General features: G+C 52.9%; 1 protein-coding gene across 2 annotated transcripts in view; it reads left to right on the top strand.

Annotated features, from left to right (window-relative positions):
- The window catches only part of SRL (sarcalumenin), a 36991-nt gene extending 21908 nt beyond the window's left edge, over nucleotides 1–15083 (top strand). The window contains exons 2-7 of one of the 2 annotated variants that reach the window (XM_061401029.1): nucleotides 817–1770; nucleotides 3501–3602; nucleotides 4711–4806; nucleotides 8430–8546; nucleotides 10166–10399; nucleotides 11875–15083. In XM_061401029.1, coding sequence (XP_061257013.1) covers nucleotides 817–1770; nucleotides 3501–3602; nucleotides 4711–4806; nucleotides 8430–8546; nucleotides 10166–10399; nucleotides 11875–12686 — 2315 coding nt within the window. In that variant the 3' untranslated portion in view covers nucleotides 12687–15083. The remainder of the gene's footprint in view (nucleotides 1–816; nucleotides 1771–3500; nucleotides 3603–4710; nucleotides 4807–8429; nucleotides 8547–10165; nucleotides 10400–11874) is intronic. The other variant, XM_061401030.1, reaches the window with a different exon arrangement.
- The last annotated feature ends 453 nt before the right edge of the window (nucleotides 15084–15536 follow it).

Raw genomic sequence — 15536 nt, 5'->3', positions numbered from 1 at the left:
CGGAAGTACTAGACCCCACCCTCTGTTCTGACCCCACTGTCCAAATGCATCACACTCATCCCTTGACAGAGGCTCCTGGCACATTCTGGGACCCTACCTGCCCTCTGCTTTGCCCTCCTAGTGCCCCTGGCTCTCCCCTTAAAGCCCTCGGCCCTTAGAAGGGGATCCCCTCGGAAGGGGTTGGTGAAGGCCATCGAGAAGCCCAGGCCTGCCCCCATGGGTATCTCCTCCTGCCACACGTCCCCTCTAATCTAAGGTAGAGAGGCCAGAAGATGCTTGCCCTTAAGAGGACAGAGTTGGATGTGTGACTTAATAAGGTTGGGAGCCATAAGTAATCCCCCGAGTGCTGTGCCCCGTAACCCAAGAGGACCTGGCCCGCAGGCACCTGTTTTCACTCCTTTGCCGATAGCAGTATAAAAAGCACGCTGCTTAATGACTCTAGGAACTGACCAGGGGTGGCAGTTCCCATCGGCCCTGTCTTGGAAAGATCTGCCGGGCGAGCCAGGCTGCACGTGCCCGCCCGCACGGTTGAGGAAGGACTGGAAGGGCGGCGCCCAGCTTCCATCCCCCCGGGATGCCGGGGCGGGGCTGGGGCGGGTCAGCTGCTCGCTCAGAGCCCAGGCTCGGGTCAGGAGGGGGCACGCCCGCTCTGCCGGCCACTCGGGGCGGTTCCGAAGACGAGGGAGGGAGGAGCCCCACCGTCCCCGCAGGTCCGCACCGCTCTGCCTCTGGGAGACAGGCTGAGTTTTTAGAGTTGTGAGAAGCAAAGCGCGTGCCAACCCCTTGACACTGACCCCTCGTGTTCTGATCATCTAGAACTGCAAGTTTCCGCTTCGGGTGGCACGGAAGATGTTGGCAATTTGTTGGAGAATCATTTCTCTGCCGGAGACGCAAGTCTAGAGGAGAAAGAAAGGGCGCTTCGGGCAGAGGCGGCCCCTGGAGAGACGCGCCCGCTCCTTCACCCCCCAGAAGGCGGGGAGGATGGGAGCTCGGAGAAGACAGCGGCCGACGGCCTGAGCTCCGATCCCGATCCCGATCCCGAAGCCAGCCTCTCCAACGCCTCGGCCTCCGAGTCTGCTGCCCCCGGGGAACCTGCGGGGCCCGGGGCGGAAGATGCGGGCCCGCCGGGAGCAGCGAGCGCCCTTCCCCCAGGAAGGGAGGGGGAGCCCGGGGAGGAGGAAGGGGCGCGGGAGCTCAGCTCCGGAGAGGGCCCAGGACAGGAGGCGGAGGGACCGGCTGGGAGCGGCGAGGTCCCCGAGGAAGCCGCGGAGGCGCTAGGGGAAGCAGCGGCGGGGTCCCCAGAGCCTGAGAACTCAGAGGACTCTCCCAGCCAGGAGGTCGAGACAGGAGGGGAGGGCAGCCCAGGGCCCGGTCTGGAGCCAGAAGTGACTGATGGAGCCGCGGATGTGGACGCAGAAGCCGCGCAGAGGACGGAGGACCAGGCGGAACCCAGCTCCATCTCGGCCGCGGCCGCGGAAGACGCTGCCGCTCGCGAAGAGGAGGGGGGCTCCCGGGAGCACCCGAACGAGGCCTCCTCTGAAGAAGAGGGGGGTGAAGAATCCGAAGAGGAGAGTGGCGACGAAGAGGACAGCGGCGACGGGGCTAGTTCGGAAGAAGCCGGGGGCGCCTCGGAGGAGGAGGAAGCCGAGAAAGAAGCTGGGGAAGGAGCCCACGCGGCAGCGGGAAACGCGAGCCCCGGGGAGGAGGAGTCCCTGGAGGAATCGCCCGAGGGTGCCGACGCGCAGGAGCCCAAGGAGGAGGGGCCACAGGGTAGGGGGGCGTCCCGAGGCTGCCCACCTCCCCCCGCCCGGCACCTCGACGGTGGGGGCTGCTTCGGGCATTTTGGCGGCTGCAGTCCTCCCGGAGGTTTTGTATATAGAGGCAGACAGGGACCCGCAGGGCGGGCGGGAGAGCCTCTAGCCAACCGCGGGGGTCGTGGGGCATAGGCCCCATGGGGGTTCCCGGCCCTCTGGGTGCCTCCAGGCTGTTCCTTAATCACTTATCCCCACTTCAGAGAGATTCACTGAGAGCCTGCACCTTGGAGGGCCCAGAGGAACCTGGTTACATCTGAGTTAGGCCATCAGAAACTTATCCGTTAGAGTCCCTCCTTTAACACAGACCAGTGCTTAAACCCCAAGGACAAGGGACACGGGCAGGATTTGAGGCCGAAGGCGGGCTGGTGAGTGTGAGGGGCATTGGGGGACCACGTTGGTCGGCTAGCTCCTGGGACCTCCACTTGAAGACTAGGTCGTGTCAGGATCCTTAAACACTGGGCTGGCTGAGACACTAACGTCCAGCAGATGTCTGTCCGGCAGATGAGTGGCTGCAGCAGCCACTCTCCGGGCTAGGGGACAGGGTGAGGGGATGGAAGTGGGCAGGACCTAAGCTATTGGGCAGCATTAGAGGCGTGTCCAGCACTGGCCTCATCCACTGAGTACGCTGACCTGGACCCGGAATTGGCTTGTAGGATGGAGGCACTGGAGTCAGTCTTCAGTTTCCAATGCAGGTTTCCTTGCAAGAACTTCATTTCCACACTGGTAGGGTATTTGCAATGGGGGACCCTTCCCCTTAGCTCCCAGATCTGGGTCTGATGGCAGAAAGGATCACCCTGTCAAGACACATTGATTATTCTCTGCGCCCATCCCTCCTGGAACTGGTCTCCCCTTGTTCCCACAGGCCAGGTCCATCCTCCTTCCATCACCTAAAATTCTTTGTGCAATTAGCCCAGGATTAAAAAAAAAAATGGCTGTGATGTTAAGAGGCCTGGGAATGTGAGCACCCCTCCCTGGGAGCCTCAGGTGGTCACGGGCACCTCTGGCTGGGTCAGAAGCAACAGTGTACCCCCACTCCCTCCCCCCTCTCCCTACTCCCCCTCCCCCTCCGCTCCCCAAGACTGCCTGTAGCGGCTCTTCCTGATGAAATGCTCACTTGACCAAGCCAGTGGTCCACCTAGAAACTGAAAGGCAGTCTCCTATAAACTACTCCTTCTCCTGTCCTGGATCTCAGCTCACAGGCACCCCTCAGGAAATTTTCCAACTTTCCCTAAGATGTCATAGGCACACGTCTTAGGCCCTCCCAGCTTTTGGACTCTTTCCTCCCAAAGCCACATCGATGCCTGTAATTGTATTGCTTTTCAGGTTACTTCTCCCCCTCTCCCTGCAGACTGTGGAAAACTCCACGTGGGCAGAGCTGGGTCGGTTTGGGGCACCACAGCATTCACAGTGCAATGCTCCATGCTTGGCGCGTGTATAGTAGGTGCTCAGTCAACATTTGCTGAACACCTAGAATGGATCGTGGAGCTTCACAGATGTTGAGTTTGGATTTTCAAAGTCCCTCCTAGAGACAGAACTCCGTGCAGTTGAACCTGGACCGGCTCCAGTCAGCACTTGCTTGTGATCCTGCCCCACTCTGCCCACTCCCCAGCTTGCCTGACTGGAGGGACCCCAGAGCCAATGGCTCCTCGCTCTACCCTAACCCCCGATTTCTGCGTCTTTCCCCAGAAGAGGCGGAAGATGTGAGTGAGGAAGCCCCGCTGAGGGATCGCTCCCACATCGAGAAAACTCTGATGCTGAATGAGGACAAGCCAGCTGATGACTTCTCTGGTAACCAGAGGCAGGAGCTGGGTGGGGCCGGGTGGGGCTGGGAGAACCCCAGGACCAGTGGCCAGGCAGAGCCTCTGAGTCTGTAGCTGACGCTGGCAGACACGCCAGGGGAGGAGGAGAGCCCTGGAGTTGAAGGGAGAGGAGCACTTTCTCTTCATGGAGGAGGCTTTGTGAGCTGGAGGGCTCTGGGTTGGCGGGGAGGAGGAAAGGCAATCCGAACAGAGGGGCTGATTGGGGAAGTACATGGCAGAGCTGCGACCTGGGGACTGTTGTTGTTCAATTGCTCAGTCATGTCCCACTCTTGGGGACCCCATGGACTGCAGCATGCCAGGGTCCCCTGTCCCTCACTGACTTCTGGAGTTTGCTCAAGCTCGTGTTGATTGAGTCGGCGATGCCATCCAACCATATCACCCTCTGTCACCCCCTTCTCCTCCTGCCCTCACTCTTTCCCAGCATCAGGGTCATTTTGACAGCATCCGAGTCGTGGCCGGGGGAAGGTTGTTCATCACACTGGCTTCAATTTTTACAGTTTATAAAGCCCTTTCGTGTTTGGTATTCCATTTCACCCTCATAATAACCCAAGGCTGTCGGCAGGGCTTTCTGTCTCCTAATCGATAAGCCAGTGAGAGCTCAGGGTGAGGCTGGGGTCTGCTCTGGCAACAGCAGGAGATGGGCCACTGACCGGCAGCTGGAGAGCCTGACCCTCGTGCTCCGAGTTTGTCCCTCTCTGCACTTCACCCCGGGAGCCGCTTCTCCCTGGAGCCACATTCTTCCCAAGAAGACACTTGGGATGTCTGAATCCTCCCAGGGGCACCAGGGATGCAGTGGAGGGTGCAGGGCTGGGGTGGCCATGCCTGCTTGCCTCTGATCCTAAGGCAGGTAGCGGTAGGGGGCAGAGAGAAGGAGCTGGAGTTTCCAGCACCTCGAGGTAGCTGCAGGCCGAGGTGGTGCTGTGAACTGTTGAGGGGAAGGACCAGAGGGCTAAGTTAAAAAACAAAAATGCTGTGGTGACTTTCAGGGGTGTGTGTAGGGGGAATGCCTTCTAGACAGTGCCACAGCTGCTAAGCCCCTGCCTGACCCTTAACCCTTCACCCTTCTCTGCCCCCAGTGGTGCTGCAGCGGCTTCGAAAGATCTACCACTCGTCCATCAAGCCCCTGGAGCAGTCTTACAAATACAACGAGCTTCGGCAGCACGAGATCACAGGTACCGGCCACATCTCTCCCCTGAGCCCTCGAGGCGGGGAGGGGCGGAGACCTCAGTGACCAGGGCCAGCCTTTCGCTGCAGGTGTGCCCCTTGATCTACACAGGGATTTACGTTTCCTCTGTGAGATCCATGAGTGCAGTTTGGGTTTCCAAAAGATGCCAACTTCCCTGACTGCTGTGCTCCAGCCCCCACGGGGCTCTTCATTCACTTACAGATCGCGTCTTCTGTCTCCTGTCCACTTCCCATGGGTTTGGATTCTTTTAAAAATTGATTTTCAAAATAATTTTTAAAAAATAAGATAAACTGGCAACCAAAAAAATTTCTGTGCAAGTTGAAAAAAAAAAAATCCCTGTCTTGATTTCCAGGCTCTCTGACTCCACCCTCAGAGACGCACGTGGCTAAGGTTTCTCATCAGGGCTTCCAGACAGCACTCTGCTTCCATGCTCAAGGGTGTCCTCCTTTTGTTTGACAAAGATGGGATCACAGCACACAATTGCTCTTTCTGGTCTTTGTGAATCCACCACCTTAGATAGCGTACCCTGTTGATGAACCACTGGGCGTTTGCCTCGTTCCCTTTTTAGTGTTACAGACACTACTATAGTTGTTCCATATTTCACACAAGTTCATTTGTAGGATATGTTTTTTTTTAAAAAATGCTGGAATTCAGCATTTTGATAGTTGTCGCCCAGTTGCCTTAGGTTGTCCTCTGTGTACCACAGCAACAGGAAAAAGTTCTTGTTGCCTCACAGCAAGGCCGTTTTAAAGTGTGGCTTGTCTTGGAAACCTGTTGACAATGACATCTAATTGCTATTATTGTTCTAGTTGTTGTTTCTTAAAGGGGCAGCAGAAAAATTCCTCCTTCACCTTTGGTCACCTTTCTTTTTTAAAAATTCAATTTAAAATGTTTTATTGGAGTATAGTTGCTTTACAATGCTGTGTTAGTTTCTATTGTACGGCAAAGTGAATCAGCTCTATGTATACATAGATTCCCTCTTTTTTGGATTGCTTTCCCATTTAGGTCACCACAGAGCACTGAGTAGAGGTCTCTATACTATGCAGTAGGTTCTCATTAGTTATCTATTTTAAAATAGTTCACAGGCTTCCCAGGTGGCACAGTGGTAAAGAATCCGCCTGCCTATGTAGGGGATGCAGGAGACATGGGTTTGATTCCTGGGTCAGAAAGATTCCCTGGAGGAGAAAATGGTAGCCCATTCCAGTACTCTTGCCTGGAGAATCCCATGGACAGAGGAGCCTGGTGGGCTAGTCCATGGGGTCACAGAGTTGGACAGGACTGAGGAACTGTGCATACATGCACACACGCGCACTTCAACAGTGTATATGCCAATCTCAGTCTCCCAATACGACCCAGCCTGAGGCGGGAATCTAATTTGCGTTTGAACGGGGAGTGAAATTGCACGTCCCTTCCTGTGTTAGTTGGCTGTTTCTGCATGTCTCCTGTGTTGTTCTGATGGCTGTGCAGGGAATGGGTATTGTAGGGCCTCCCTCATTTCTGCTTTACAGAAGGCGGACCAGAGGCTCAGAGAGATGCTGGGCTGCCCAGGCCACATGGCTGGAATTAGGAGCGGTAGCTTCTTGTCTCCTCCTTGTTTCACCATTCCCTTGCAGGCTTCTCAGAATGTGCACGCCAGGCAGGTGGCCCGTGGGCATGGCACTCAGCAGAGAGGGCGTCCCCGGGGCCTGATCTCTCTGTCCAGGCGCCCCTCCTCTCCTCTCTTCTCTTGCCAGTGTCTGGGCTCCTCCGAGCCCAGGGTCATCCTCCTGTGACCTCCCTCCTGGGTGCCACACCTGTAGCCTCCTGCGTGTGCCAGTGCCGCCCCCTGCTGCAGGGAGCGGAAACAGCAGCTGGGAAAACTGGAAAGGTGGTCTCGCAGGGGAGCTGGAAGGCCAGGTTACCCTTAGTGGGGCCTGGTCCAGGGAAGAAGAGGCTCCTTGTAGGATCTCTGTGGCTGTGACTGGGGATTGCTGCCACCCCACCCCCACCCTCCTGTTCCTTCCTGCTCCCCAGCCAGGGGTTGTTCAGTCATTAAATCATGTCTGACTCTTTTTGACTCCATGGACTGCTGCACGCCAGGCTTCCTTGTCCTTCACCATCTCCCAGAGTTTGCTCAAACTCATGTCCATTGAGTTGGTGATGCCACCCAACCATCTTATCCTCACCCATCCCGTCTCCTCCTGCCCTCAGTCTTTCCCAGCATCAGGCCCTTTTCCAATGAGTCGGCTCTTTGCCTCAGGTGGCCAGAGTACTGGAGGGACCTTCAGCTTCAACATCAGTTCTTCCAGTGAATATTCATCATTGATTTCCTTTAGGATTGACTGGTTTGATCTCACAACGAACTTTGGGAAATTCTTAAAGAGATGGGAATCCCAGACGTGGTCTCACACACGCATTCAAATATTGGAAAGGATGCATAGCCTAAGCAGCTTGAGGACATGGAGGGGAGACTTTTCTCTGTATACCTTTTTATACTTCTGATTTTTGAATCAATAAATGAAATCAATTAAAAATTTTAAAAATAACTGAAAGAGAGAGAAAAAAGGAAAAAAAAAAACAACCCACCACAGTGCCTCCTGTGTTGAGGCCTTGCCTGCCAGGCTCAGCAGGGCTAAGATGTCTGGACAACTTTAGGTACTAAGCTGTGCAGGGCTGGGGACTTGCCTGGTGGTCCAGTGGTTAAGACTCCATGATTCCAATGCAGCAGGTGTGGGTTTGAGCCCTGATCTGGAAACTAAGATCCCACATGCCTTGCTGCAGGGACAAAAAAAAAAAAAAAAAAAAAGCTGTGCATGGCCGACTCTATGTGCCCTAAGGGCTGGAAGTCTGCAACAGGAGATTGTGAATCTCCCACGCGGAAAGCCTCTCACTGTCCCCTCCCCATCCCTGGGTTTTGAAAGCACTGGAAAATTCTGTGTTTTCTTCTCAGGGACCTGCACTGGAGAGGCCCAGGCAGGGTGTTCTTCCCAACATGAGACAAGAACCCGAGAATTGCCGAGTCAGTGCTTGGTGGACACTGGCAAACGTGTCTTGGACTTTGGAGGCTGACATTTGAGACTGGCCCTGTGGACCGGCTTAGGCTGAGCCTGAGGAGGGGTGTTGGGAGGTGCAGCTAAGCAGAGGGAGGCAGGGGGCCGGCAGTGCCTGGTCCAGACCATCCCAGGGTGTATAAACCTCTTCCATGACTGTTTTTCTGTAACCAATCCAGGTAGCAGCATTTTAGCCTCTCCTCGGTGGCGGCTCTCTCCTGCCCCTCTTATGAATGGTGTGCTCCCAGATCTGAGCCTGGAGGTCTCCCCCAGTGTGAGCTCTGGGTCACTGTTTGTTGACCTCAGTGGATCCCTCCCTCTCGGGGGCTGGTGTGCTGTGGGTCTGTGCATGGTCCAAATGCTGGTGTGCCACAGTCCAAATGCTATCTCCTCGTGGGCGCTAACTGGGTCATCACACTAACACAGAACAAGGCGTGCTCCAGACCATACCATGCTCTGAGGTCCAGGGTAGAAACCCACAGCTCCTGATCAACTGTCTGGGGCACAACGTGAAGAACCCTGTCCCTCCACAGTGAGGAGCTTTGAGTTCATGTCCATGTCTTGTCCCTGCTGCCCACAGATGGGGAGATCACGTCCAAGCCAATGGTCTTGTTCCTGGGACCATGGAGCGTTGGCAAATCCACCATGATCAACTACCTCCTTGGCCTGGAAAACACTCGCTACCAGCTCTACACAGGTAACAGCATGACTTTCTTGTGTGCCTGTTGGTGTTTCAATGTCACATGTAAAAAGCATTGTGAAAAAAATGAAACATTTAGGGGCTGTAGTGTATGGCACAAAGTGCCAGGAAAGAGATCCTGTACCCACCAAACTTAAGCTGTAATGCCATGGGGAAAAACTTGGAGATAATGAGGTATCTATGATTCAATATACAAAGATTTAAAGGGGTTACATTTGTTTAAAAAATATATATATATATATGTAAAATCAGAAGTAAGTTAAAAGGGTATTTGACTACACAGGAAATTTTATTTTTTTTTAATTATGGTATAGCATTAATATAGGGTTTCCCTGGTGGCTCAGTGGTAAAGAATCTGCCTGCCAATGCAGGAGATTCAGGTTCAATCCCTGGTCCAGAAAAAGCCTTTGGAGAAGGAAACGGCAAGCCACTCCAGTTTTCTTGCCTGGAGAACCCCATGGACAGAGGATCCTGGTCAGCTACAGTCCATGGGGTTGCAGAGTTGGACATGACTTAGTGACTGAACAGCAACAAATGTATGGCGTAAGTGAAAGTGAAACTCAGTTGTATCTGACTCTTTGTGACGCCATGGACTAAACAGTCCATGGAATTCTCCAGGCCAGAATAATGCAGTGGGCAGCCCCTCCCTTCTCCAGGGGATCTTCCCAACCCGGAAATTGAACCCAGGTCTCCCGCATTGCAGGCAAATTCTTTACCAGCTGAGCCACAGGGAAGCCCAAGAATACTGGAGTGGGTAGCCTATTCCCTCTCCAGCAGATCTTCCCAACCCAGGAATTGAACCGGGGTCTCCTGCATTGCAGGCAGATTCTTTACCAACTGAGCTATCAGAGAAGCCCAGTGTATGGCACAGGAAGTATAGAAAACAACACTAGTAACTTTGGATGGTGACAGATGGTAACTGGACTTACTGTAGAGATCATTTCTTAATGTACGAAAATATTGAATCACACTGTTGTATACCTGAATCTACATGATGTTGTAAATCATTTATACTTCAATTTAAAAATTAGAATCTGACAGATTAAAAAAGAAAATGAAAATATTCATATACATCTTCAATATAGTAATAAAAATTATGTGCAGGAAACCAGCAGTTATACCCATGTTCACAGCAGCATTATTTGCTACGGCTGAGAGGTAGAAACAACCCAAATGTCCATCAATTGATGATGGATAAAAGACATGTGTTAATTTCATCTGTACAAGGGAGTATTATTCAGCCTTGAAAAGGAATTAATTTCTGATACATGCCACAACATGGCTGAATCTTGAAGACATTATGCTAAGTGAAATAAGCTAGACATAAAATGACAAATATCATATGATTTCACTTATATGAGGTCCCTAGAGTCATCAAATTCATAGAGACAGAAAGTGCAGGAGAGGGAATTCCCTGGTGGTCAAGTGGTTAGGACTCAGCACTTTTCCTGCTGGGGAACTAAGATCCTGAAAGCCAGGTGCCATGGCCAAAAAGTAAAAATAAATAAACACTAACTTCCATTCCTCCACTCTCCACTCCCAGTAATCTCTCCTGTGCCTCCTTTTGTATTGCTGTGATGTGACATGACTGTGTTCTTTCTAACCTGTGTGTGCAGGTGCCGAGCCCACCACCTCAGAGTTCACGGTCCTCATGCACGGGCCCAAGCTGAAGACCATCGAGGGTATTGTCATGGCTGCTGACAGCGCCCGGTCCTTCTCGCCCCTCGAGAAGTTTGGCCAGAATTTCCTGGAGAAGCTGATCGGCATTGAGGTTCCCCACAAACTTCTGGAGCGGGTCACATTTGTGGATACACCAGGCATCATTGAGAACCGCAAGCAGCAAGAAAGAGGTAATTCAACACTCATTTCTGAACAGCATGAGCACTGTCTTAGGAAACTGTTTAAGGCAGAGGAGGAGACCAGCATTGTCCAAGACTTTGGGATGCATTCTTTGCTTCCAGCCCTTTCTTTGTCATCACTGTGGTGCCTCCTAGGTGTGAGTACCTCATCCTTTTACTTCCCTGAGGAATGGTCTGGTTTGGAGGCCATCAGCATCTTCCCAGGGGGAGGGCTGGCCTTCTTGCCAGGAGCTCCTTGAGGTCCCTGCTGTGTCTTTGGGATGCACAAGCTGTCCAGGTGATCAAGGGCCTGGACTGGTTGGATCCCCTGCACTTGACCTCTGGCTTAACATGGGTCTGGGTTAAACTTGACCTTCAACTCGTCCTGGTCCCAATATCTGCTTTGCCAGACCTGCTTCAACACAATCCTGTCTTAGACTTTCCAAAGCCCTGCTTGCCTTCAGGTGGCAGGGGAGTGCCATTGAGTGTCACCATGACGCAGCACCATCTGCAGAGATGAGTCATAACGGGGCATTTGTCAGAATATATGAACAGATGGTGAATCTCAGTTTATGGTTATAACTCTCATTTTGTTATAACCAAATCCTGTTTTATAGCTAATAATAATATTATTGCTAATAATTACAGTAATAAACTAACCTTTATTGCACTCTTCTAACGCACTGGATAATTTCCATGTGTTATTGGTTGATCATTGTAGAAACATTTCAAGACAGGTATCCCTACTCTTCCCATTTTGGAAATAAAGGAATTAGGATGTATTGAGCACCTACCCTGTGACTGGATAGCAGTTTTAGTTCAGTGCTTTCCTGTGTTTCTAGCAACATCATGATCTTTATATCACTTTAGGCGGTATTGTTCTTCTTGTCATTTTTCAACGAAAATGGTAAGGCTTAGAAGCATATAATTTTCAGTTGGTCAGTGATGGAGCCCAAATTCTAGTCCGGGTCTCAATGGTAGGTCCACATTTATTTCCCCTAAGTGATGCACCCTCTCTTTTATTCCTTCTAATTCCCTGACTTATTTCCTTTAACATTTTTGCCACTGCCCCAGATCTTTTCAAGCAGTGGGAAAATCTCCATTTGGCAGAAATGTTTTGTTTTCCTGGAGCCTTGAATTCCACTGTGGATTAAAACAAGGATCAGGCCGTTTTCTTTTTTGGCCGTACCATGCAGCTTGCAGGATCTTAGTTCCCCAATCAGGGATTGAACCTGAGGCCTCAGCAGTGAAATTGTGGAGTCCTAACCACTGGACCGCTAGGACATTTCCCCAGGCTATTCTTGACTGAGGGTTGACAAGGAGCAGGAGACGTGTAATGAATTCTTTAAGTCTTCAGAAATCCAGAAAATCCCTGACGTTCTCAGTCCCTTCAAAGCCACAGAATGGTCTGGTTCCAGAAGGAGGGGCAGGGAGCCTGGGGGTGGATGAGGTCTTCCCAGCCTGACTTCTCATACCCTCTCCCCAAGGCTACCCCTTCAACGATGTGTGCCAGTGGTTCATTGACAGAGCGGACCTCATCTTCGTCGTCTTCGACCCCACCAAGCTGGACGTGGGTCTGGAGCTGGAGATGCTCTTCCGCCAGTTGAAGGGGCGCGAGTCCCAGATAAGGATCATCCTGAACAAGGCTGACAACCTGGCCACGCAGATGCTCATGAGGGTCTATGGGGCCCTCTTCTGGAGCCTGGCCCCACTCATCAACGTCACAGAACCTCCGCGGGTGTACGTCAGCTCCTTCTGGCCCTACGACTACAAGCCCGACACCCACCGGGACCTGTTTCTCAGGGAAGAGATCTCCCTCCTGGAGGACCTGAACCAGGTGATCGAGAACAGGCTGGAGAACAAGATCGCCTTCATCCGCCAGCACGCCATCCGGGTCCGCATTCACGCCCTCCTGGTGGACCGCTACCTGCAGACGTACAAGGAGAAGATGACCTTCTTCAGTGACGGGGAGCTGGTCTTTAAGGACATCGTGGAAGACCCTGATAAATTCTACATCTTCAAGACCATCCTGGCCAAGACCAACGTCAGCAAGTTTGACCTTCCCCACCGCGAGGCCTACAAGGACTTCTTTGGGATCAACCCCATCTCCAGTTTCAAGCTCCTGTCCCAGCAGTGCTCCTACATGGGAGGCTGTTTTCTGGATAAGATCGAGCGGGCCATCACCCAGGAGCTCCCCAGCCTCCTGGGCAGCCTCGGGCTGGGGAAGAACCCAGGTGCTCTCAACTGTGACAAGACAGGGTGTGGCGAGACCCCAAAGAACCGTTATAAGAAACCCTAGGTGGCCGCGTTGCCATTCTCGGGCTCCCGTCGTCGTCGGTGAATGAGCTTGTGTCCTGACTGTCCGAGAAGTCCTGGTTTATTAACCCTTTGAGCCACACTGGCAGGAACCGTTGTGCATTGGAGACGGGAGTTAATTGAGGCCAGTGGTGGGGGAAGGGGTGGGTTGAGGGGGGGAGTGGAAACTGTGAATTAGGGCCTGCTTGTCTTGTTGCTTCAAGTAGGGGCCTGACTGAGACATGTCAGGCCATACCTGCTTTTCCTGGGTCCCCTCTCTGCAGTGGGGTGGAGGGGGTGCAGAGAGCAGCTAAACTCTAGTGTAAACTGAATTAATAAGCGTCACACAGGCTAAAAGCAGCTGAAGTTCCTTTTTCCCGGATCAGCTGAGAGGCTAGAGGAGACTTGAGTTCTGCAGGGCTGTCTGCTCCGTGCACGCAGCTGCCTTCCACACAGTCTTCTGTCTGTCCCCAGCCCTTGTCTGCCTCCTGAGCTTGGGTTGGCTTCACAGGAGACAATTGTCTGAATCAACCTGGGTGTTGAGCCTACCCCTGGGCCCTCTCCCTTGTTTCTGCAAGGGGCAGGGAACGGTTTGGGATACCAGGACACTGAGCGAGAACAAGCGCTCCCCAGGCCAGTTCTCTGGCACCTTCTAAGCCAGCCGGAAGCTTGGTCCCTTTCTCGGCCCCAGGAGGAGGGTGACTATTCCATGTGTTCCGGTCATTTCCTTGTTGGAAGTGACTTCAGTGAGAGTCCCGGCAGGGCTCAGAGGGTTAATTGGTTTGCAGTGTGTCTTTGTCTATTGCATGTCTTGGAAAACTCAGACCCCAAAGGCTTTGGGTTTCAGAGGGGACAGTGGAGAGCTTGCTCCTGCTGTTGCCACAGCTTCTCCGTGGAGACACTTGGCACAGGAGTTGTTCCTTCCTGGTTCTCATCACACAGCTTTTCCTTTCGCTTCTCCATTCCCTGATGCGACAACACTCGAATCTCGGCGTAATTCCTGGGGAGTCAGAAGCAGTACCAGCCACTCGGTGCCACTGGCAACCCAGGCCTGACTGTCAGTTTCCACCTGAACTTGATGCTGATGCCCACCGAGCGCATAGCAGGGGCGCCTGGCCTTCCAGTACCAAAGAGTGTGAATGTGTGTGTGTTATGTTGTCCAAGAGAGATTAGGGAGATGACAGATGCCCGAGGGCACAGAGGGGGAGTGAGCGGTGAGAGTCCTGCCTGCCTGGCGCGCCCCCTCAGAGGGCAGGAGCAGACGGAGGGATGGGGCATGGAGGGGACAAGCCTTTTGATGGAGGATGGGTGGGTGATGAGTCTAAGTCTAGGGGACCCGGCCTGGCTGCCCCTTCCCCCCCAACCCGGAGCCTCCTTCTGCCTGTCCTGGGAGTGAGCTGTCTTGGGGGACTTCTCCAAGAGGCCCCGCCAGCACCAGAGAGTCCCCCAGACCCAAGGGAAAGCCAAGACAAAGGCAGAGGGAGAAGTGGCCTGAGGGTCAGGCAGAGGAGGCAAACGGGCACACTGGTGGCCATGTTAGGCTCACACAGAGATCTGCAGTCTGGAATTCCTTGAGTTTCTTGGAATTATCAGCAGTCTGGCACGTGCTGCCTCAGAGGCTGCTTCTTCTGGCTCCTTTGAAGGATCTAGAACCTCCCACAAGAAGACCAGAGGCCCCACCACCTCCAGGACATGTTTCTAAGGACAGAGTCAACCAGAGAAGACAAGTCTGCAGGGGCATCCGAGGAACCTGGTGACCAGCACCCGGGGAGCTGCTTCCTTCTCGTTCAAAACTAGCCCTGGCCTCATCTCTCCATCCTTTACGCTTTCAAGGGGCTGCTCTCCCACCTTGCTCCTTAATGCTCCTTCGTCCCCTCAGCTACTTTGGGCATTTCTGTTTTCCCAGCACAGAAGGGGAAGAAAAAGTGCAGAACTGGGCATTGTCGTAGCTGCCGAGGTCAGCACTGCTTTGGGAGCAGCAGCAGGAATGAGATGAAGACATTCATACGGTATTTATATTTCTGGGGGTGCGTGTGACATCATCAGTGATCTTGCCCCCCTTTTCTCCATTCGGCTTCCTTTTCTTACTCTGTTCCTCTGTTCACCCTTTGACTTTCCTTCTGTCTAACTTCCCACAGGCTTGTCTACCAGCCAGGGCTTTGAGCGCTATTTGGTGCCCTGCTCTGTGGAGGTGGATTTCAAGCAGAATTCTGACTCTTTGGGTGGGGGTGGGGGATCGTGGGGAACTGGGTGGGGAGTCAGGAATCCCCTAGGAGGAGTATCTGTGAACGTTTGTGCCTGAACAGTTGCTGTTTCTCTCCAAAGCAGAATCTTTCCAATGCTCTTTCTGTTCAGAGTTCATCAGGGAGAAACTCTCAATAAAGTTCCCATCTCTCTTTAACACCTCGTACTGTCTCGATGCCTCCAACCTGTGTAATCTCTCTCTTTTTAAAAATTTTTAAAGAATTTTGGCTCTACCCTGTGGCATGTGAGTTATTAGTTCCCTGATTAGGGATCAAATGCACACCCTCTGCATTGGAAGGCAAACTCTTAACCACTGGTCCATCCCCAGTGTAAACTCTTTCTTCCTTTTATCCAGTAGAAGGGATTCCCAGGTGGCCTAGTGGTAAAGAAGCTGCCTGCCAATGCAGGAGACATAAGGGAACTGGGCTGGATCTCAGGGTCAGGAAGATCCCTTGGAGAAGGGCACGGCAATCCACTCCAGTATTCTTGCCTGGAGAATCCCCATGGATGGAGGAGTCTGGTGGGCTACAGTCCATGGGGTTGCAGAGTGGGACACGACAGAAGCAACTTTGCAAGCATGCATGCACATACTGATTTTAAGGAAGACAAA

The sequence above is a fragment of the Bos javanicus genome, chromosome 25 (assembly GCF_032452875.1).
Source record: "Bos javanicus breed banteng chromosome 25, ARS-OSU_banteng_1.0, whole genome shotgun sequence".
NCBI classification, from domain to species: Eukaryota; Metazoa; Chordata; class Mammalia; order Artiodactyla; family Bovidae; genus Bos; species Bos javanicus.
This window is presented reverse-complemented; position numbering and strand designations above follow the sequence as displayed.